This window comes from Danio aesculapii, chromosome 1, assembly GCF_903798145.1.
Source record: "Danio aesculapii chromosome 1, fDanAes4.1, whole genome shotgun sequence".
Taxonomy (NCBI): domain Eukaryota; kingdom Metazoa; phylum Chordata; class Actinopteri; order Cypriniformes; family Danionidae; genus Danio; species Danio aesculapii.
This window is the reverse complement of record NC_079435.1, coordinates 3,060,723-3,085,278: the sequence shown is the minus strand read 5'-3', so window position 1 is coordinate 3,085,278 and position 24,556 is coordinate 3,060,723. Positions and strand designations below refer to the sequence as shown.

At 37.9% G+C, this 24,556-nt stretch overlaps 1 protein-coding gene across 1 annotated transcript in view; it reads right to left on the bottom strand.

The window, feature by feature from the left end:
• Positions 1-5,037: 5,037 nt before the first annotated feature.
• The window catches only part of LOC130222880 (galectin-9-like), a 26,327-nt gene continuing 6,808 nt past the window's right edge, over positions 5,038-24,556 (bottom strand). Inside the window, exons 5-9 of the mRNA XM_056455465.1 lie at positions 23,663-23,725; positions 22,050-22,079; positions 7,057-7,139; positions 6,810-6,966; positions 5,038-5,303 (exon numbers count right to left, since the gene is read on the bottom strand). Of these exons, the coding sequence (XP_056311440.1) occupies positions 5,157-5,303; positions 6,810-6,966; positions 7,057-7,139; positions 22,050-22,079; positions 23,663-23,725 (480 nt within the window). The 3' untranslated portion in view covers positions 5,038-5,156. The remainder of the gene's footprint in view (positions 5,304-6,809; positions 6,967-7,056; positions 7,140-22,049; positions 22,080-23,662; positions 23,726-24,556) is intronic.

Sequence of the window (24,556 nt, the reverse complement as noted above, 5' to 3'; positions counted from 1 at the left end):
CATGCGCGACATTGTAAATTATATGTCAAGAGTTTACACGAAGTGTTGAATCAGATCTGGGTTACAATTAAAAGAACATGTTAACGTGAACATGTTAAATCAGATATAGGCAAATCGGAATTGGGCATCAAGACCTGACAGTGTTGTAAAAATGGGTTTTAACCACAGCGGTTCGAACTAGTTTTGCCGAATGACTAAAAAGTTATCAGTATGATGGTAAAAAAAAACCTGTACATTTCTAGTTAAACCATTCTTCTGCAATCTCATACCAAAAACAGAAATAAGGGCAGTATTAATAGCTATAAATGTGGGAGAGCGCTGATATTATGTGATTGTATTGTATTGCAAGTGTTGATGTTAAATCAAAAGTAATTCACAAATACTTGAAAATGAAATTATTTTATGACAATAATTCTCTATGGTTACAACTGAATTAATTATAAAATAACTGGATAAAATGATAAAATATGGAATGATAAAACATATGATATAAATTGTACCCAGCTTAAATGTTAAATTAAAGTTACCAGAGGTAGAAGGAGAAACAGAGGGGGAGAGGGAGAGACAAAGAGAGCAGGCCCAGAAGTTAGCCTGATTGCAGTAGAGTCAGAGAAGATAGACTCCAGAGGAGGAGAGGGCAGAGAAGGAAAGCAGACCAGGAAAAGATGGGCCAGGAAAAGAAAAGAGTCAGAGCAGCGTTTTACCACGTATTTTTGTATCTTTCTTGACCATGTGACTAAAGCTCAAAATGCAGAGAAATTCAAACTGACCAATCAACATGTAACCACATCGTAAAACCCCCAAAGTCCACACACCAGTCCCTGATCTTATCAGTATCTGCCTTTGGAGTCAGTATGGACCTTCTTGAGTCAAAAAGACATGTTTTGTCATATAAACAAATGCATATGATTATTTAGCCTCTTACACTACACAAATACTGAAAGATTTCAGAACACAACCAATAGTTATATATGTAAACTACATAACACGGCGGAAGGAATTGGACCAGTGAGAGCAGTAGCGATGATAGCAGGAGGTATCGTCCTTGGAGTCACAGAGATTATCGTGGCACCAGCAGTGCTAGTTGCAGTAGGAGGCGCAGTTTTAATCAGAGCCGCCATTTTTCATGTGGTCACAAAACTAAAAAGAGATTAGCACGCTGTTGTTAATCAGTTCTCTGCATAAACACACCACACCATACAGCTGAAGTCAGAATTATTAGCCCCCCTTAGAATTTTATTTTCTTTTTTAAATATTTCCCCTAATGATGTTTAACAGATTCAGGAAATTTTCACAGTATGTCTGATAATATTTTTCCTTCTGGAGAAAGTCTTACTTGTTTTAATTCTGCTAAAATAAAAGCAGATTTCCTTTTTTTTTATGAACCATTTTAAGATCAAAATTATTAGCCCCTTTAAGCAATATTTGTTTTGGATAGTCTACAGAACAAACCACTGCTATACAATCACTTGCCTAATTACTCTAACCTGCCTAGTTAATTAACCTAGTTAAGCCTTTAAATGTCACTTTAAGCTGTATAGAAGTGTCTTGAAAAATATCTAGTCAACTATTATTTACTTTCATCATGGCAAGAAGAAAATAAATCAGTTATTAGAGGAGTTATTAAAACTATTATTTTTAGAAATATTGGGGAAAAAAAGCAAACACTGGGAATAATAATACAGGTGGGCTAATAATTCTGACTTCAACTATAACAAGGCTAATAAAATAACTGAAATATTTGGCCTAAATTAGCAGAAAATGTAGTCTAATGATTTTTTGTACATTAATCAGAAGTAATATCTATAGACTTTCTTGTGGCAGTGTTATATCTCCCTCCTGTTTTTTCCAACCCAGGCTCATTCGGAAAACGTACCTCTATATACATTTCTGGAGAGTGCTTAATACATCCCAGGAGTTTAGTTTTTTTTTTGCAGTTTTTATTTTCGTGAATCCACCAGACATGCCATTCGCACCTGCTGTTCTCATGTAAATACACCAGAGGCCGCTGTTGACTGGCTGATTTACTGACTGACCAATCGACCGATCCCCCATCCTCCTTCTTCCCTAAACCCAACAGATAGTGTTTTCAATAGCACAGATTGACCGCCCACCCACTTCCCTAAACCCAACCAACAGTTTTAAAAAAACAATCGAGAAAAAGAAATCTTTACCATGTATTCAGATTTTACCACATTCTCACCCTGTTATTTACTTGTTTATTTAATTTTTTATTGCCTTTTGTTTTTGTCTTACTCCCTTTCTGGCACTGTTCTTCACCAGAATCAAACATTGTCGTGGACAACTCCTCTCTGTGTCTCAAGTCCAACAACGTACGCAGCGAGCTATTGGGCAAACTGGTAACAGTATGAAAGCCATCCATACAGAAGTAAGCCGTCAGTTGGTAGCGTGAAAAGGAACAACATCATACCACCCTGTAGCATTTGTTTTTTTAGATGAAATGGAATCACCAGAGATCGCTGGAAACTATTCATACTCACACAAACTACAATCCTGACTCATAATGGACTACAAATCCCAGTCATGCAACACACACACTCACCTGCTTCAAGTCACCACTGATTAAACACTCACAGCTGAAACTACTTTTGGACTGATTACACAGACAAGATTTACACCTCTTAAACACACACATTGTTGCTGAGTCTTGTTATCTGTTTAAGTGACATTACAACGCGTTTCCTATGTCTTGCTGTGTCGTGTTTTGATCCTTGCCTTGTTTATTTGTGTATTCCTGTCTGCTGCCTGCTTTCTAAACTATCTGCCTGTGTATTTGACTACGACTCTGGATTGCCCGTTTACATCTGTTTGCCCTTGTGTTGACCATTGCTTAACTGACCTCGCCAATAAACTTGCATTTGAATCCGCACCCCTGTTGTCGGTGTCACATCCCCCGTTACACGTACCTCTGGCTACATTATTCACGATCTCCAGAAATGTATATAGGCTACGTTTTCAGAATGAGCCTGTGTTGGGTTTTTTTATTCTCTCTCTTGATTGCTCTCTTCTCCTTTACTTGTTGATCTTTTAAAGTTGGCATGAAAGCAATATTTACTCTTTTTATTTGTATATGTATATTGCATGTAAAAATATCTGTGCACTTCATTATTTTGTATTAATTAATTTGATCTTTATGGCAGGGTAGGGATTGACTAGCCATAGGGAGCACCAAAACATTTGACGATGACATGATGGTCTGGCATGCCACCGTGAATCTGGACTGCCCCTTCTATCCCCAACCCACCTACCTCAACCCCTGCTTAGTTTATGATACAAGTCTATCTAAAATTTAGGTTCTTGTTCTCGTCATCATCGGTTATCTGAAAACATTCTGCAGCAGAGGGTGCTGACGAGGATTCTGGTAACTATGTGAGTTATTTAAAACTGTAAACTCCTGAAGCAAGACCTGAACGCTATCCCTAGTATATATTATATTTGTTAGCTGATAATAGGGAAGCATATGGGCATTCTGCAATGGAGATTTATTTTTATTTATTTATTTGATGTGTAGTTAGGTCAGAGATTAAACTTTGATTTAGAACTGTTTGTTTTACTGTTTTCACACTGAAGTAAATGTGATTGGTAAACAGGTCATCGAAGTGATCAAAAAAGAAAACCGAAATTGAGAGATGTATTAAAATGCCTGCTCCTGGTCCTCGTGTATATCTGCTGGTCATCAGAGCTTGTATAAATGACTATATCAGAGGAATTAATAAGTTGAAGGCTCTAAGCAGATTTCACTCATTCAAAAATGAAGACGTGAATACTCAATCACAGGTCACTGAACTGATGGAAAAGATTTAGAAAATGCTGGTTGAGAATGAAGGACAGCACTACACTAAGTGAAGTTTAATATCTTAAACTAATTTCGAGAGGAGTACGCGCTCATGATTAACCCAGCTGGCTCATATTAGCTAATCACGATCCTTCAATCAAGCATCGTAAGTTCCTATATATCCTCCTTTTCTCCTTGCAACTATCTTCGTCTTGAAGAAATTCCTCCTTCCCTCCTTCCACCTTTATCCAGAATAGGTGGCTCGGTGGCCCAGCAACCAGCAGGAATTCCAATGGCTCTGGCTCCTAGCTGGAGCATCCGGCATTTCTGGGCGGAGCTGGCACGCGTCCACACGGGTTTTCCCCCGCGGTCCCCCGGTTTTTCTCAAAGCTAAATACGCTCTACATTATAGACCACCTAAACCCAAGTCTGTTCTACTACACGTCTCGCTCTCAGGGAGTTCACCTTGGCCTTAGTTGCGGGGGAGTTTTTGAGAACGCCCTGAGCTCAGTCTCCCCTCGCCCCGCAAAGGGAGGGAGCCCTGGACTCCAGGATCTCTTGAGCTCAGGGATCTCTCTCCCGGGACAGCATGCCAAACAAAGTTTTGTTAGTCATGAGCTAAGTGTGAACTCTTGAATGAGATGTACTGGGAAGCTCAGAGCAGGATACAACATGGAGGACAGTTCTGTGAATGTGTAGTGTGTAATAAACAGTAACTCAAATATAGCTGATACATAAAGAAACTTTATCTTATTCAATATGCTGCTGCTTCTATTTGACTATTGTGAAAAAGAGGACAATCGCATTGAATCAGTGCAGGCTTTTCATTGCTTAATTGGGTGTAAGCATTGCTTTATTTGTGGCATTAGTAGACATTATTAAAAGCTCTACCTTACTGTACTTTATCATTAGCAGACTTTATCATTAGAGCTTTTCTTTCTGTATCTGTGTGACATTGTAATCTGTTTGAACAAAGATAAATAGATGCATATGATCGATTGGTTGATATGTCCTTTGTTTAAAAATACATTTACTTATGTCCTTTATTTTAGAAAGAAATAAAACATTTGAATAAACTGTATGAAAGTAATGTACAATTTCCAATGATATGACTCAACATGTTTTGAAATAATAAATTTTGCTAAAGGGATTTGCACAACCGGCTTGAACACATGCGGGCAGAGCAGTTTATTTATTGTATATTTTTATTATAATATGTATTTCAAATGAACATGCTGACAATCAAAACATCTCTGAATGTGAATAGGCTGATTAAATAAGCAGAATTATCCTTTGCATCTTTCTGACACAAATATGGTGTATGCAGATTTAGTTTTTCTCGTAGATATGAATGAACTCTTCACTGCTGCACAAGGCTCAGCTCCACATTTCCACTGACTTCCACGACATCCACCTCCTCCAGTTTACTGAAGCGGTGGTTGAAAGTCTGAGTTTGTTCACCATTGACAAACACCTCATAGTGTTCACGACGGCAGATAATGCTGAGCTGAAACACACAGAAGAGAAGCAATGTTTTAAAGGGCACCTATTATGCAAAAATCACATTTATAAGGGGTTTAAACACAGTTGTGTGTCAGCAGTGTGTGAATATCTCCAGCTTCTTATGGTACACATTTATTAATTCTATTTGTTAAAATCAGACAGTTTGCAGAAACACTTTGATTGACATTCTCCCTTTGTACGTGTCATCAGAGGGGGAAAGCCCCGCCCACTAGTGCCCATCTCTCCCTCATTAGCATATGATGTTAGTCTTGTGTTTGAATCTGCCACTATGCTGACACACAGGCATTTGTAGCTCCGCCCTCTTTTGAAAAGAGCACACTCTCATTTGCATTTAATGCGACAGCCACCAAAACTGCGCAGTTAGGATCAAAACCTGAAAAGGTCAGCTTCAGCGAGATAGAAAAACATTATTTGAGTGCTATTTTAAGCTGAAACTTCACATATACACACTTTCGGGACATCAGAGACTTATTTTACGTCTTCCAAACAGGACTACAACAGGTCCACTTTAATATTGCTAAACAGAGATTTACCCAGCTTGACCTCATGAGGAGGTCATAACTATTTTTTATCATAACGTAACAATTTTTTTTATGGCCAGTTCATGTGATTTCATTTGTAGGGACAAACTGAAGGTCTTACTTTGACGCGTGTTTAGGACGTGCCCTTGAAGAAAAAACAAACTGTCCAGTCCAAAAAAGTGCTTTCACGTAAACAAAAGTTTAATTATAAACCAATGTCTTACAAACATGCTCTTCTCAGTATATTCTCAGTCCAGTGTTTAACATGCTGAGATGATGATGCACTCACACTAATCCTATTTGCTAATAAACATAATTACATTATGAAATTTCACATTCATAAGTCCAAATTTTCAAACTCCAGACCTATGTTTGTGGCTTTTATGAACCAGTTTAAACAATACTTTACATTAATCCAATTGTCTAACAACAAAAAGGCTATAAAAACTTTGTTTTCAACTCTATTCCTAAGTTTAATGAGTAATTTTTGCTTTTTCGTTATGTATTTTTATACCCCATGTTTAGTGGGTTCTCTCTTTTGTTCTTTGTTTTTATTTATTTATTTTTTTTTTTCATTGTTAAAGATAATTATTCTGCCTATTTGTTATTAGATGTATATGCTTATATTGTACACACTGTTTTGGGGTTTTAGTGTTTACAAATACAATTACAATTAAAAAAATTATATAAAATAAAATAAATTACTACAACTAAAAATACTGGCTCCAACATCCTTCATATGGAAATGTACAATGATTAAAAGGAGGGTGTGACCCACCAGCCCCACCCCTAAACCTACCCTTCACTGGAGGATGGGCAAATCAAACTAGAATATACAAATGAGATCATACAAATTAGCCACTAAATCCATTGGATTTCCCCCAGTCTCTAAAGTACAGTCTTATCTGGTGTACTTTAAAAACAATGACACAAAAGTCAAGGATAAAGAAAATCAGATGTGTGCATACCTGCAGCATTTCTCCTTTATCAATTGGTTTGATTTGATAACGCTCCTCGTCGCCCCATTTCCCGTCCTCATAGCTGTTGCACACAATCACGCTCTCATTCACACGAATGCCGTAGTAGAACGCAATTCCCGTTTTGTGCCGAAGAAAAATCTCCATTCTGTTGGAGAAAGAAGAGGAGATTAGATCATTAAAAAAAAAAAGATTGGATGAAACTTGCAGAGAATTATTCAAGTGTTTTTTGTCAAACCCTTCAGGATTGAGGACGCCCTGGATGAGGATGACTTTTCCAGGCTTTAATCCGCCATCAATGATGCTTTTGTATGGGACTTTCTGAATGTGGGTGAAAGGAAATTACTCTTAATTACTGATTTCTTTTATCTTTGCTATGATGACAGCACGTAATATTAGACTAGATATTCTTCAAGATACTAGGATTCAGCTTAAAGTGACATTTAAAGGCTTAACTAGGTTAATTTGGGTAAAGTTAGGGTAATTAGGCAAGTCATTGTATAACAGTGGTTTGTTCTGTAGACAATCAAAACAAGGGGCTAATAATTCACCTTAAAATGGCTTAAAAATATAAAAAAACTGCTTTTATGTGTTATATAAATAACACATTCTTTCATGTTACTTTCCTTTAAAAAGTAATTTAGTAGTTGTCTAGTTTTAAGAGACTTCAGATTGTTATATAAAGTTTTTTTCCCCAACACTGTTTATATACAGCAACAATTTATCATTTCCTTGAAGTTATCTATTTATTTAATTTATGATGAGCAAATTTTAGATTTCTGAGATGCAAACCGGGACATTTTATTTCAGTGCTGACAGGTATGGGCTAAAATACATCAAAATGTATTTTCAAATAAAATACCAAATACCTGTAATAAAATAAACTACAGCAGCCACAAATGTAGCAAAATAAAATACTGTATTTTTGTATTATAAAAATACTACAAAATACTTTTACAAGTAAGATTGAACCTTCTTTACAAACCTTCAATGAACAGGCCTATTCGATAAATCCCTTCACTGTTAAAGTAAACAATATTTGATAGCAACAGCTTTTCTCTGATCAAGTTTTAGCATTCTCTGCCACCTCGTTCACCTCTACTCTTACTGTACACGAGTAGATATCTATACATTTTGTTACCTGTTTCTTTTTTGAATGAGTTTCTTAAATAAATAGTTTTTTTTTGTACAAATTTCATACAGAAAGCCCTGTTCAATGCAGATAGTAATGCAGTATATATAGGGTGGGCCATTTATATGGATACACCCTAATAAAAAGGGAATGGTTGGTGGTGATATTAATGTCCTGTTTGTGGCACATTAGTAAATGTAGGAGGGCAAACTTTTCAAGATGGGTGGTGACCATGGTGGCCATTTTGAAGTTGGCCATCTTGGATCAAGGGTCAAGTGAAAAATTCACAAGAAAAACAATGGTGTGCTTGGTTTTAACGTAACTTTATTCTTTCATGAGTTATTTACAAGTTTCTGACCACTTATAAAATGTGTTCAATGTGCTGCCCATTGTGTTGGATTGTCAATGCAACCCTCTTCTTCCACTCTTCACACACTGATAGCAACACCGCAAGAGAAATGCCAACACAGGCTTCCAGTATACGTGGTTTCAGGTGCTGCACATCTTGTATCTTCACACCATAGACAATTGCCTTCAGATGATCCCAAAGTTAAAAGTCTAAGGTGGTCAGATCAGGAGACCTTGGGGTCCACTCAACTGGGCCACAACGACCAGTCCACTTTTCAGGAAACTGTTCATCTAGAAATGCTCGGACCTGACACTCATAAGGTGGAGGTGCACCATCTTGCTGGAAAAACTCAGGGAACGTGCCAGCTTCAGTGCATAAAGAGGGAAACACGTCATCATGTAGCAATTTCAAATATCCAGTGGTCTTGAGGTTTCTATTGACGGAGAATGGCCTCAATATCTTTGTTGTCTATGGTGTGAAGATACAAGATGTGCAGTACCTGAAACTACGGATACTAGAAGCCAGTGCTGGCATTTCTCCTGCGGTGTTGCTATCAGTATGTGAAGAGTGGGAGAAGAGGGTTGCATTGACAATCCAACACCAATGGGCAGCACATTGAACACATTTTATAAGTGGTCAGAAACTTGCAAATAACTCATGACAGAATAAAGTTACGTTAAAACCAAGCACATCATTGTTTTTCTTATAAAATTCCCAATAAGTCTGATGTGTCACATGACCCTCTTCCTATTGCAAAAACAAAAGTTGGATCCAAGATGGCCGACTTCAAAATGGTCACCATGGTCACCACCCATCTTAAAAAGTTTGTCCCCTCACATACACTAATGTGCCACAAACCGGACGTTAATATCACCAACCATTCCAATTTTATTAAGATGTATCCATATAAATGGCCCACCCTGTAGTAGAGTTGCACAATTAATCGAAAAAAGATCGCAATCTCGATTTGACCCCCTAGACGATCTTAATCCAGCATTTCTACGATTCTGCCAATCATATCAGCGATATGGACACCTCCAAATGATGATGAGAGAGTCACATACTGTATTTATAAGGTATAATCCACCTAAAAATGTCATTTTTGTCTTCATGTAATGCTGTATTTGCTGCCAGGAAATCACACGGGTCGTGAGCTGCTGACCGAGAGCTGTTATCACAGAGAGGGCGGGCGTGCAACCTACTTAATGATAGACACGCGCGCATGTCTACTTTAGTGAACAGAACCTGCATAGGCTTGGAGTAACAGGTAATAAAGTTGTAAATAATCTTCATGTAACAGGTTACAATATCAAATCAATCTGGACATCAGAAGCCTAGGATTCGACTACTGGAGGTGATGAGCATTTGCTGAAAAAATGACAGAAACTACTATATAGGTAAGTATTTGAAATGTTTATAGATATAATTTTCTGCAGATCTTTCCCCAAAATAGAATTAACAAAATACGATAAACAATCAAAACACAATAAAACAAAATAAAGTTCAATTGAAATTACATTGAAAATGTAAAGAAAACCACTTGTTCAGAATCAACAAACTCAGTATTTCTCATTTCACTTCAAAAGGAAAATAGTTTGATTTCCAAGTGTCCGTGCGCTGGTATTAGTTTTTTTTTTGTTTCCTTTTTTTAATCAGTTCTCAGAAAAAAAACCACGAACAGTCTCTATCCAGAAACGGAAAAAAACTGTCTTTTACCTTGAGCTGAAAAAAATAATAAGTATTAAAGTACTCTCCTGGTTCAGTAGGGTGGATTTCCAGTTTCCTTTTCTAGTGTCCGAATAGGTTGGCTCGCCATCAATGTGAATCAGTCTTCAATCAAAAACACCAAAGAAAAAAAACCTGACCATGTCCATATATTCACTCCTCAACAACACAATGATGCAATTTTCCCATCGATCGTCACAGGAACAATTTAATGACTGAATCCTCTTCAAATACTTCTCTATGAAAGCTTTTTGTAAGTTTCTCGAACTAATTTCAAAGTTATAATCTGATTTCACAGTTTAAATCATCAAATCTAGCGATCTCACCCTCTCTCTTCCTCCACAGTCTGGCGATCTCTTCCCACTGCGTCAGCAAGCGCAAATCCCTCCCACACATCACTGATTGGCTAAACCAATAACATGTGAATATTTCACATTATTATTTTTAAACAATTTATTTCTTATTAAGAACATTTTAGAACAATGAATCCACAGCTATATGTTGTTTTATCCCCTGATCATTTATATTATTTTATAAATGTACAAATATAACCCTTCAGTAATCTGGGTTACATCCTCCCCCACTTAACTGTGCACGTCTCGTGACAGTTTAGAATAACTCAACATATTATACATCCTGTATGGAGGATTTCCCTGGTAAATCATTCAGACTTTCACTATTATCCAATGCATTAAGCAAAACGGTGTTTAAGCCTTGGAAAAAGGAATCCACTACGTGCATTAAAGGGTTTCCAAGCTGTGGATAGGTAAGCATTTTAGGACCCTTTCTTTGTCTAGTTGATCGTCTGGGAAGGTCTTCTAAAAGATCATTCCCCTCCTCGTCAGAGGTCTGGGTCTGTCCACTACATTCCTCTTGAGAATTTTCTTGATCATTAACTGACTTTGCATCAGGAATTGGACTTGACTCAGTGATCTCCGAGACATTAGGTAAGGAGTCTGTTGGAACACCAACAGGTAAGTGTTCTCTTATATTTTCAGTAGGTGGAGCTTGCTCTGGAACATCCGCAGGTAAGTCACTACTTTGATCACTCTGAGCTACTTTGTCCACTGAAAGTGAATGAATAACCTCAGGGTTATGAGGGACCTCATCAGAGACATTCGGCCTAAGCACTTGGTGAACCGTAGTAAATCTTGTCTCATCAATTGGATAAGCTCCACACATCATTTCAGGAATGTCATTATCCATCTCAAGAACAGAAACTGAACTGTCAAGGATCTGTGAATCAGGATTCTTCTGAGTCTTATGTCTTACATTAGGTTTACTCACAACTGGATCTGGGATCTTGGAAGCAGGTAAGAATCCACAGGGAAGCAAAAGATCTCTATGAAGAGTACGAAGTGGACCATCTTTTGTTTCTGGCCGGACAGTGTAAACTGGTAAGTTAGCAGCTTGTTTTACAACAACATAGATGTCAGATTCCCATCGGTCAGCTAGCTTATGCTTTCCACGGATGCGTACATTCCTCACTAGAACACGATCTCCGACTTCCAAAGAAGAATTAGTTACCCGTTTATCATACCGGATTTTGTTCTTTTCAGCAATCCTCCGTGCATTTTGTGACGCAACCTCATAACTTTCCTTAAGATGAGATTTAAGACTTTGAACATACTGTGAATGAGACACTTGTTTACAGTCTTTACATGGCAATCCAAAAGCAAGATCAAGGGGCAACCGAGGTTGACGGCCAAACATCAACTCATATGGAGAAAATCCTGTAGACTCGTGTTTAGTACAATTATATGCATGTACCAAGGGTTTGACAAAATCCTTCCAATGACTTTTGTCCTTTTCTTCCAATGTTCCGAGCATATTTAACAAAGTCCGGTTAAACCGTTCCACAGGATTTCCTCGAGGATGATATGGTGTTGTTCTAATCTTTTGGATTCCCGCAATTGCACAAAGTTCCTTGATGGTATGAGATTCGAAATCTGGTCCTTGGTCACTATGTAACCGCTCAGGGAAACCATAATGCACAATGAACTGATCCCATAGGCACTTTGCAACAGTTCTTGCTTTCTGATTCGGTGTTGGCATGGCCACTGCATACTTCGTAAAGAAATCGGTAATAACCAAGATATCACGAGTATTGCTCTTATCTGGTTCAAGAGAAAGAAAATCCATGCAAACAAGTTGTAAGGGTCTTGTGGCTTGAATGTTTACTAAGGGCGCACTTTTCTGCGGCAAGGATTTCCTACGTACGCAACGACTACAAGTCTTAATTTTGTGCTCCACTTCAGTTCCCATCCTTGGCCAATAGAACCTAGAACGGACCAAATCTAGCGTCCTTTCTGTTCCCATATGACCCATTTGATCATGTAGACTGTTCAAAGCAAAACTTCTAAGATCCTCTGGCAAAACCAGTTGGAAATTGACAGAGTCTCCTTCTCGTCGTCGTCTGTACAGAACTCCATCTATCAACTCAAGACGGTCCCATTCTCGTAAGTAAAATGGAAGATCTGGATATTCTAGTCGTAATGCAGGCAGAGGTTTTTCACCAGATTCCATGCACATCACTACCTCACGGATGACAGGATCACATCTCTGCCGTTCAGCCAAGTCTTCCTTCATAAGAAGAGGTAAAGCAGCTAATCCGTTTAGACTATCCTCTTGTTCGAAACATTCCGGCACAGCATCAGGATGGATTGCCAAAGATTCAACTAGAGTGACACCAGAATTATCACTTTGTTGGACAGAATGCTTCTCACAAATAGCTCGGATTATATCTCTATCAGTATTCTGTGGATTCTCAGTATCCATGGTATGATACTCCACGAACTTATTGATCCTTTCAAACTCCTTTACCGATAACTGGTCTTCTGGCAATGATTCATGTGGTCGCCTAGACAAACTGTCTGCATCAACATTTTGTTTACCAGCCCGGTACTGCAGCCGAAATGAGAATGTTGAAAGTGCAGCAAGCCACCGGTAGCTGGTAGCATCCAATTTAGCTGTCGTCAGAAGGTATGTCAATGGATTGCTATCTGTTATGACAGTAAATGTGCCGCCATAAAGATAATCATGAAATTTCTCAGTTACAGCCCATTTAAGGGCAAGGAACTCGAGTTTATGGGCCGGGTATCGGGCCTCGCTATACGACAAGCCTCTACTAGCAAATGCAATAACACGTTGTTTTCCATTTTGCTCTTGATATAATGCAGCTCCCAATCCTGTGGTGCTAGCATCGGTGTGAACAACATAAGGAAGTTTGGGATCCGCAAAACCCAAGACTGGAGCAGTAGAAAGCTTTTCAATTAGGGTTTCAAATGCTCTCTGGCAAGTAGCTGTCCAACGTCCGCCAAAGGGCTCTTTTGGATCATGGTATTGATATTCCTTTTCAGCTTTCTTACAACTCTTCCTCGAGGGTGGATAACCAGAAGTCAGTTCATTTAAGGGCTTTGCTATCTGCGAGTAGTCTTTAATAAACCTACGGTAGTAGCCTGAAAAGCCTAAAAATGACCTTAACTCCTTAAGGTTCCTTGGACAAGGCCAGGTCTTTATAGCCTCAATCTTTTCAGGGTCTGTTGCCACGCCTTGCTCGGATACTACATGACCCAAGTATCTAACAGAGGTCTGAAAAAAACGGCACTTTTCTGGTGAAAGTTTTAGCCCATACTCCTTCAGACGAGCAAGAACTTGTAGCAAACGTCTCTCGTGTTCCTCAAGGGATGCAGAAAAGACAATCAAATCATCCAAAAACACTAGCACTTCTTTCAGGTTAATGTCACCCATACACTTTTCCATCAACCTTTGGAAAGTGCTTGGGGCGTTGGTTACCCCCTGGGGCATACGATTAAATTCCCAAAACCCCAGGGGACACACAAAGGCGGTTTTCGGTTTGTCTTCCTCTGCAACCTCAATCTGATAGTAGCCAGATTTTAAGTCTAGTACAGTGAACCACTTGGATCCATTTAAAGCTGAAAATGTCTCATCAAGGTTCGGCAAAGCATATGCGTCCTTGATTGTTTGAAGATTTAACTTCCGATAATCGATGCAGAGTCGTACATCTCCATTTTTCTTTCTGACTACAACAATTGGCGAAGAAAAAGGGGATTCTGACTCGCGTATGACTCCACTTAAAAGAAGTTCCTGAAGGTGTTTTCTTACAGCCCCAATATCACGTGGATGAATTGGTCTAGCACGGTGTTTGAACGGGGATTCATCATGTAATTTGATGCAATGTTTCATTTTTTGTGTATGTCCAAAATCCAGATCATGTTGAGCAAAGACTTCTGGCATCTCACGAAGTTTCTTTGTGATTCGATCCTTCCATTCCTGTGATAATGGAGAATCACCAAAATTTAAAATGAACTCTCCTTCTTTGATCACTTTGGGCTCATCACTTTGGAATCCCTGTTTAGGTATAGCGTTGTCAGAAGAAAGCACTGACTCCAAAGCATGGATCTCTGCAATGACACACCTCTGTGGGATAGTGATATTGTGATCAGTCTCATTTGTGAGAACCACAGGAAGATGGCTATATCGTCTAGAAGGGAGAGTAAGTAAGCAATTTTTCACCACAATTCCACCAGGTAAGAAAGATATGGAGGGGTGTTCCACTACAATCCATTTATCAGTTGGAAAGCCATGCATATGGGCAATGCCCTCTAAAACGACAGTTTGGCCAGCCGCCATGACTTCTGGTACCTTACTCCTCAACCTTATTTGACCAAGAGCACCAGCATTATGTTTGTGCCGCAATCTGATGGTATTCAGGACAGTTCTGTAGCCAAACAAGGAAGGCTGGAAGGTCATAGAACTCGTTTTCAAGTGTTCATCATAAAGAGTGTCCAAAGTATTTGTCCCTATAATAATTAAAGGCATGGTGCAAGACTCTGGCTCTGGAACCACCAAAGCGACAGTAGGTAATTCAACACTTGTCCCAATAAACTCTGCAGGAAAAGTTATATTCAGTTCTATGTACCCAATGTAGGGCACAGAAAGGCCATTCGCACCTTCAACTTCCAACAAATCAGAAATGGAGTTGATGGGGGTTTCTGAAAGGTGTTGGTCATAAAAGGATAAGGGAATAGTTGTAACTTGGGAGCCTGTGTCGATCAAACAGTTACATTTCTGCCCTAAAATAGTGACTTGTGCGATGCATCTTTCACCAACCAACCCTCTGGGTAATTTGCCATCTTTTATTTTCGAACTATGGCTTTGCATAGAAGCTTTAGTTTTAGGGGGACACTTTAATGTTTCAGTCCCTGGCTGTCCCGCAACAGGAACTGGCTCTGGTTTAAAGCAGCCTTTGCCATATTGTTTTGAGATTCCCACTGGGACTGTTTCTCCCTTAGAAGTTTACGCTTTTCAGCCACAAGTGCTGGATTGGGCTGTGAATCACAGGAGGAGGCAATGTGGCCATCTTCCCCACATTGAAAACAGTACCATGGCCTGGGTTTGTCAGTTTGTTTATAATGCATAGGCATTGTAGATTCAACACTTGGCTTGGTTGATTTTTTGTCTTTGAAAGCTTTCCGATCTACGGTTTGTGATGCCAGTTTCTTTGGGGCCTCAGATTTAGTAGCGAGTTTAGCTAATTGGCTCTGTAGAGTGGCTATCTGTTTTTTAAGCTCCTTAGCTTCTGTTGCTAATGACAACACATTGCAATCTGTACTTTGCTTAGGTTCATCGCATACCCAGATCCTCTGGGTGTTCATCAGTGCACGCTGCTTGGAACTACCTAGATGTTGCTTCATACGAATGGTTTTTGCAGTATGTTTATCTTCCTCGGTTCGTAACATCAATAATAGCTGCGCAAAAGTAGGAGGATCATCTCGTTTTTGTGCCAATCGCAGGTCAGCTATTAAACCATCATCCCAGCAGCCCCGACAAAATTGTTTCAAAAGGTGTCGGTCTGCTTCACTGGCCAACACACCACCACGCTTGATTGCTATGTTCAAGGCTGCCTGAAGCCTATACAGGTAGGCCGAAGGTTTTTCTCCTGCATCCTGCAAGGTATTCATGAATTTAGCAAAAAGTTCATCACCATCTTCGACTGTACCAAAGGCAGAATCTAGCAACTGCAGGTAAGCTGATGGAGCAGCGTCAGCGCTTAGTTGTTTAATGACATCAGCAGCTGGGGGCAAAAGGCTATCTAGAATCTTTCTTGAACCATGAAGATCAGATATTGCAGGATCCTTCAGAACAAGATCGACACTAGAACGCCATGTGTCATAATCTGTCTCATTAGCAGGACGAGGTTTCCTACCAGAAAACAGTCTGAGTCGCATGGGTATGTGTGCCTGAGCAACACCTTCTCCACTCCTCACCACATGTTCAACAACCAACCTCTGTACTTCTGGTGGGTTAAGTATTGTGGGGGAAGTAAGAGCTGAAGAATCAGCGACATGAGCAGCAGTTTGATGCATTTCCTGGTTTCCTTCGTTGCAAGGCTGAGCCATAACTGGAGATGTTTTGCCACTAATTGGCTCTTGACCAGATGGTGTAATAGGGGGTTTGTCAGGAGCTTCAGATACAGAGCTTGCAGGAAGAACTACAGCACTCATTTCTGTTAGCATTTCACTCAACATTGCTTCAAAATTTGCCCCACTAAGTTTTGCGATTTCTTTCAATCCCTTTAAGTATGATTTGGTAGCACTACCCCCTAACTGTTGAGTGTACACACTGGATAAGGATCTCACTAAATAAGTGATATTTGGATCACTAGTCAACTGGTAAGTATATGGCAACAGGGGCTCTAAAGACTGTAAAGCACTGCCACTGTCAAATTCAATAATCACATCCTGATTAAACTCAGATTCAGGGTCTTGAATTTTAACCGATCTAACAATAGAACCGTGTTTTTGCAAGATTTTTAGAAATTCTTCATTATCTGCTGTCTCAGTTTCCCCACTAATTATAACAGCATTTGGGATTTTGATACCTTCCTGCATAACTACATCCATTTTAACAGTGAAATGATTATTCCAAACACCAATAGTATTTTAATCACCTGTCAGTTCTCAGCAATACAGCACCACCTCCTGGCTGGCTCGCCAATTTTATGTAACAGGTTACAATATCAAATCAATCTGGACATCAGAAGCCTAGGATTCGACTACTGGAGGTGATGAGCATTTGCTGAAAAAATGACAGAAACTACTATATAGGTAAGTATTTGAAATGTTTATAGATATAATTTTCTGCAGATCTTTCCCCAAAATAGAATTAACAAAATACGATAAACAATCAAAACACAATAAAACAAAATAAAGTTCAATTGAAATTACATTGAAAATGTAAAGAAAACCACTTGTTCAGAATCAACAAACTCAGTATTTCTCATTTCACTTCAAAAGGAAAATAGTTTGATTTCCAAGTGTCCGTGCGCTGGTATTAGTTTTTTTTTTGTTTCCTTTTTTTAATCAGTTCTCAGAAAAAAAACCACGAACAGTCTCTATCCAGAAACGGAAAAAAACTGTCTTTTACCTTGAGCTGAAAAAAATAATAAGTATTAAAGTACTCTCCTGGTTCAGTAGGGTGGATTTCCAGTTTCCTTTTCTAGTGTCCGAATAGGTTGGCTCGCCATCAATGTGAATCAGTCTTCAATCAAAAACACCAAAGAAAAAAAACCTGACCATGTCCATATATTCACTCCTCAACAACACAATGATGCAATTTTCCCATCGATCGTCACAGGAACAATTTAATGACTGAATCCTCTTCAAATACTTCTCTATGAAAGCTTTTTGTAAGTTTCTCGAACTAATTTCAAAGTTATAATCTGATTTCACAGTTTAAATCATCAAATCTAGCGATCTCACCCTCTCTCTTCCTCCACAGTCTGGCGATCTCTTCCCACTGCGTCAGCAAGCGCAAATCCCTCCCACACATCACTGATTGGCTAAACCAATAACATGTGAATATTTCACATTATTATTTTTAAACAATTTATTTCTTATTAAGAACATTTTAGAACAATGAATCCACAGCTATATGTTGTTTTATCCCCTGATCATTTATATTATTTTATAAATGTACAAATATAACCCTTCAGTAATCTGGGTTACATTCAGTTTGTGGCATAGTGATTGTTTGAGAGCCGTGCGCGAAGTTGAATTTGATGCGAGCAGCAACTGGCAGCCAGTGCAAACGGGTGAGTAGCGGAGTGACATGTGCTCTTTTGGGTTCATCAAAGACCACTCGTGCTGCTGCGTTCTGAAGCAGCTGAAGAGGTTTGATAGAATTAGCTGGAAGCCCGACTAGTAGAGAGTTGCAATAGTCCAGTTTGGAGAGAACAAGAGCTTGAACAATGAGTTGAGCTGTATGTTCAGATAGGAAGGGTCGGACCTTTCTGATGTTATAGAGTGCGAATCTGCAAGATCGAGCAGTTCTAGAAATGTGCTCAGAGAAGTTTAGTTGGTCATCAATCGTTACTCCAAGGCTTTTTACCATTTTGGATGCAGTAATGGTTGCCCCATCCATCTGGATTGAAAAGTTTAAATAATTTAAATAATCATATTGCATTTTAGAGTTATGATTGCGAGAAGAGTTTGATTTTTACTTTCATAGCGAACATAGTCTTGTGCATGAAAATAAATGTCAGTATAACTACTCTAGCCTATATAATGTTGATTTTACTAGTGAATTAAATGGTCTAATAATGTTGTCAATTGCAAGCATAGGCCTATATCTCAAACCTAATTCAACATCAGAATTATTATAAGTAGAATACAATTATTTATAGAAACCAGTAAACCTACTGTACACATAATATTATCATTGTTGTTTTACCATATGTTTGAGAAAAAACAATAATAATTGTCGACTCATACAGATCATAAGCTTTATTTTACTTTACTTTACTTTACTTTAATCGTGCAGCTCTACCCTGTAGTATAATATCAGTTGATTATGTTTCCACCCTTTGTGTGGCCAGTATAAATTATATAATCTTTGTATGATGATTATTCAGCCGCTTAACATTATTTTATTTTTAAAGGTTGATGAATGAAGTGTTTATTTAAAAAAAGAAATTCATAGAATTTTTTATAAATCTATTTTTGCAATTAAACTCTTCAATAGGCCTTCTCAATGTATATGATTTCTGAAAACGAAAACACTCCAATTTTAGTCATTTCCATATGTAGTTTTCACATAATTTCTTGCACAACATAAAACATGAAATCTCAAAATTACTAAAAATTGAGTCATCAATTTTGCAAATAAACTCCTCACACATATCCTGCTGACGCCGTGTACCCCGAGTCAGGTGTTTTTGGCTAGTCTGCATAGACTGAATTACTGTATTATTAAATATTAGAGTTTCATATATTCTCCCACTTTGACACCTTAAGGCAGACATCTTTCCTCTATTGTAAGTATCGCCTTGATGTGATGCATAATTTCCTTCTATTTACTCCAAGCAGTGACCTTCTTCAATATAAATCAATTTTCTCATCTGATCTCAAGCCTAGGCAAATAACTGAGAAAGCTCCAATCAGAGGCTGCTTTTTCATGATGTCATCATGTAGACTACTTACTAAGTATTTTACAGTATTTTAAAAATACAAAAATACAAGACACTTAAGTATTTTGATACAAAATGTTATATATTTTTCATCATCCCTATCAAATACAAATTACAAAATGTTATTTTGTATTTGAAATACATGTATCAGAAATACTGCCCATCCCCATGTGCTCAAAGTAGTATTGAAATCTAATTTAAGATTATGTAAAAGTCCTTTAGTTTAAAGCAAGTTACTTCACTCGGTGAACATCTTTGAAACACCTCTTGGGCTGAATGTTTGAATGGGAAAACATCAAATTCTCCAAAATATCTTGCCAAGCTTCTATTTAAATTTCATATTAGGAATCACTAATAAAATTAAATAACATCTGTCTCTGTAATTTCATTTCTAAACATACCAATCACACAAAATCTGCAGAAACTCATCTCTGAGCCAAGCCCCTCCCCTCTGAGAATGTCAGTCTTTAGCAATAGCTGATTGGCTCCTCTACTAGAAGGCGTGGCTTCATTCGTCATATTGACTATTACACTTTTCCCCATTTAAAACTATTCAAGTGACATGTCTTGTGCATTCTACAGTCTTTTATTATGTAAATGAGTTTAAAAATGTGAGTTTTTTTATTAAAATTGCTCCAGGCAGATACAAATCTAAAAAATAAAATTAATAAAATAAGTTTTGTCCAAAAACAAGGTGATCTGGTCAAATAAATTGAATAAAAAATGTAAATAACACAGGTAATAATGAAAAAAAATAGTAATAAAGCATGTTGTTAATATTTCAATCTAAGCGTAAGAATAAGCCCAAAATTACCTAATTAGTAAAAACATTTATAACAGATCTGCTGTAGGAAACTCCAAAACAAAAGGAGAAAAAAGTAAGAAATTAAATAAAAATAAACAATAACTCGCCATTATAAACTGTATATTTTAATAGTCGTCTGCCACAGATATGCTAATGAAAGAGAAATGAGGTTCAATACTTCTTTAATAAAGTCCAAACACACATATTAAAACACACACAGGGTGTAACTAATACTTTACATGTGCTTTCCTCTCTGCACCATCAGAGGGACCCAGAGGGAGTTCTGATATTCTTACAAACTCAAAATCCCATCATGCCACATTCCTGGGACTGATTGAGCGCAGCTGATCCTCATTGGAACTCTGTATTTAACCTCATTCGTTCCTCCGCTCAGCGTGAAGTTTTGATTTGCCTTAGCTGTCATTTCTAAGTGGGTTCCCTGTTGTTTGCTACCGGTCTGTTTATTGACCTTGGACTGTTCTATAGTATCTGTAGGTTATCTGCCTGCTTTATAGCTCCAGACTGCTCACCGCCTGCCCTGACCGATGCTTGCATCACCATTGATGCTGTTTGCTGTCATCCTCGACCCTCGCCTGTCATTTACTCTGCCCTCAGGAAAGTTATCACTGTGTGTGAGTTGGTCTTTATTATTGCTGTTACGACATAGAGTATGAGATTGAGCAAAAGAGTATGTGCTTTAGTATGGTCCAAAAGCTTTTCACTATAAATTCATTTTATTTTCGGCTTAGTCTGTTTATTATTCTGTGGTCACCACAGCAGAATGAACCGCCAACTTATCCAGCATATGTTTTCTCAGCGGATGCCCTTCCAGCTGCAACCCATCACTGGGAAGCATCCATACACACTCATTCATTCATACACAAACACTACGGACAATTTCGCTTACCCACTTCACCTGTAGCGCATGTGTTTGGACTCTGCGGAGCACCTGGAGAAAACCTATGCCAACACAGGGAGAACATGCAAACTCCACACTGAAACGCCAACTGACCCAGCCGAAGCTCAAACCAGCGACCTTCTTGGTGTAAAGTGACAGCACTACCTACTGCGCCACCGTGCAGCCCTCACTATAAATTACTATTGTATTTTCGTTGAATTACTGGTGCGTGTGACCGGTGCAGTGATTTGAAATGTTTGTAAACGACGCCTAATCTTTCGCTATACACTTTACTGACCCATGAGGGTATTTCAACATTAAAATCAAAATTCAAAGCAGCCATTTGGGTATAAGCAAAACTGAAGCTTCGGATGTCACTGGTCATTATGGCAAAACCAATCAATCTCCTGGACACTGCTTTAGTGTGAGATGTTGCGTTTTTTTTCATACATGCTTCGAAGCCTCAAAACGTCACATCACTATCTCTAACTTTTGGTGTAGCACAAACATATGCAACAACAAACTAATCCAAAATAATACAACTCATCCAAATATTCAATGTGTTGCACTGAGTTCGGCAACCAGTGTTTGGTAAAAAAAAAAAAAAAGTAAAGTATTACAATTTTAAGCCTGTGTTAATCTTTAAAAAAATATAGCAGAAATAACATGACATACTATTTGTGCGTAGAAAAACACAGTCCTGATAACACCATTGTATTGTTTATAACAGGATGCAAATGTTAAAAAGCACCAAACATGCTAAGAAAGAATCATGTCAAATCAATACTGCTTACTACTTAGGATTATGTTTATTATCATGGCAAATGCTTACCAAAGATCCTGGAAGGGCAGCAAACTCAGACTGTAAAAGATTTACAGCAGAAACACATGAGTCGTCAAAGACTTGTTATATTGTAGTTCGTATTGAAGTAAATGTAATAAAATGACAGCATTGTATTCAGTTTAGTTCAAAGTATAACTTTATTTTGATTTAGTAGTAAGTTTATAGGTTTAATATTTAAGCTGAACAAGTAATTAATTCATGATGTCTATAAAAAATTATATTTTAGCTTTTGAAAGAATGGCATTTATTTTTCATTGTGCAGAATTAGGTTAATGTTAAATAAAATGTTCATTTTAAACCAAGTGAAACATGTAATTTCACAAATTAACACATTTGGTTGTAACAAACTGCACTGTAAAAAATAAACCTGTAAAAAAAACGGCAGCTGTGGTTGCCAGTATTTTACCATTAAAGTTACAGTACAAACCGTAAATGTAATTTCTCATTTTTACAGTAAACTACCGTATTTCATTAATTTATAGATGTTATATGTCTGTATTTTGAATTTCCAATAGCTTCACATCTTTTGTTAGCCAGATAACAACATTAGCACAGCCATATGCAGGTGATGATGAGAGCAGAAAAGTGTATCAGTGTATAGAAGGTGCTCAGTGTCATTCACATAGCCAATAAACACCAGTATGGTAACATGCATAATTAATGTCATGAAATAAACATTGTTTATCAACATTAGACGTAACATAAATCTCTAATGTACATAACTGATGGGGAAACGACTAAAAAGATCCATAGTAATGTCAAAAAAAGTGATGTGCCATGCAGGGAATTCTGGGAAAGTCAATTTACGGTTATTCGCTGTATATATTAAGGAAACATGCTGTTGACCAGGTTACGGATTTGTACTGTAGCATTTTACAGGGTTTTTTTTTTAAATCACAGCCATTTTTACAGTGTTATGTAATATTTTGAAGTTGGTCCAAAGCAAAATTATACTTTGATATGAAAATAAAAAGGTAGTGTTTTCCAGGATAAGTCTATATTGTACCAAAATCAACAAAATATAATAACAATTAGTGGTCTCTATAGTAAACAATATTTTTATTCACATTTTTATTCAGCTTAGTCCCTTATTTATCAGGGGTTGCCACAGGGGAACGACCCACCAAATATTCCAGCATATGTTTTACACAGCGGATGCCCTTCCAGCTGCAACCCAGTACTGGGAAACACCCATACACACTCATACACACTCGTACACTACAGCCAATTTAGTTTATTGAATTCACCTATTTGGACTGTGGGGGAAACCCACACCAACAAGGGGAGAACATGCAACTCCACACAGAAACGCCAACTGACCCAGGTGGGACTCGAGCCAGTGACCTTCTTGCTGTGAGGCTGTAGTAATAACCACTGTGCCACCCACAATATTTTCACTTATGAATGTAATTTCTTTTTTCTTTGGACCACAATTTTGGATTTAGATCAAATCAAACTGACTCAAATATAATTGAAACATTGAGAAACTAAATTACAGCAGTAAAAAAATGTACAGTAATTTTATGACAGTGGTTCTAATTATAATTTTTGTCAATGTACATGTAAGCTGACTTTGCAGTTGTTTTGGATGTAAGAAATACCTTTGAAACTGTACGGTGATCAGCTTCTCGTCTTTGTCTGCCTTTACACATACAGACATTTACCTAAAAATGAAGAAAAACACGTCTGAAAACGTGGCGCTTAAACTATTTTATAGCAAAAGAAAATACGGTTTTCTCAGTGGCTTTGGTTCATATCTCAGATTAGAATTGAAATTCTCAAAACTATGTTCAACCTTCACATCATCGTGTCACTTGTGCACATCAGAAAAGCAGATTCTCATTCCTTTGAACAAGTTGCAAATGCTTTCGTACTAGGGGTGTCCAATTTAATTGCTTTTTCGGTGCATCATGATGCAGACGCAGAAAATTCGGTATCAGTTCAGTAATAATCATAACAGGTTATTATGTACTGTCGTCAATTATCTCATATGCGCTATGTCTCCGTAGCTTACTATGGCGAGGGAGGCGAGCGCGAGTATTTACAACGCTCCGACTACTTAAATGCAGAAACTGTGCACAATTTTACTGCGTGTGTGTTTGCTGGATCAGTCTTTCACTGACACTTACAGCAGAAGCCCTTATTTCACTGCGAGAAAAGTAAACTCCATTTCTTTCTCTCTCTCACTCACTCACTCATTGCAGCCACCTGCTGGCGTGACTTTTTCTCTCTTTTCGGCTGTTTTACAGCGATTCTATGGAAGCCCGTTCCCGCCACTAAAAAAAAATTATATATATATATATATATATATAAGTAAAAAAAAATAATAAAGTCGCAATTCTGAGTTACAAATGAGTTTTGTGTTATGCCGACTGGCCATAAATGGAGTTTTAAAGACGCATACACATTAGCTCATAATCACAACATAAAGCCTATATTTGACTTTTTATTGTTTATCACGCTTTCAAAAAGGAAATATATAGTTTAACTAGACT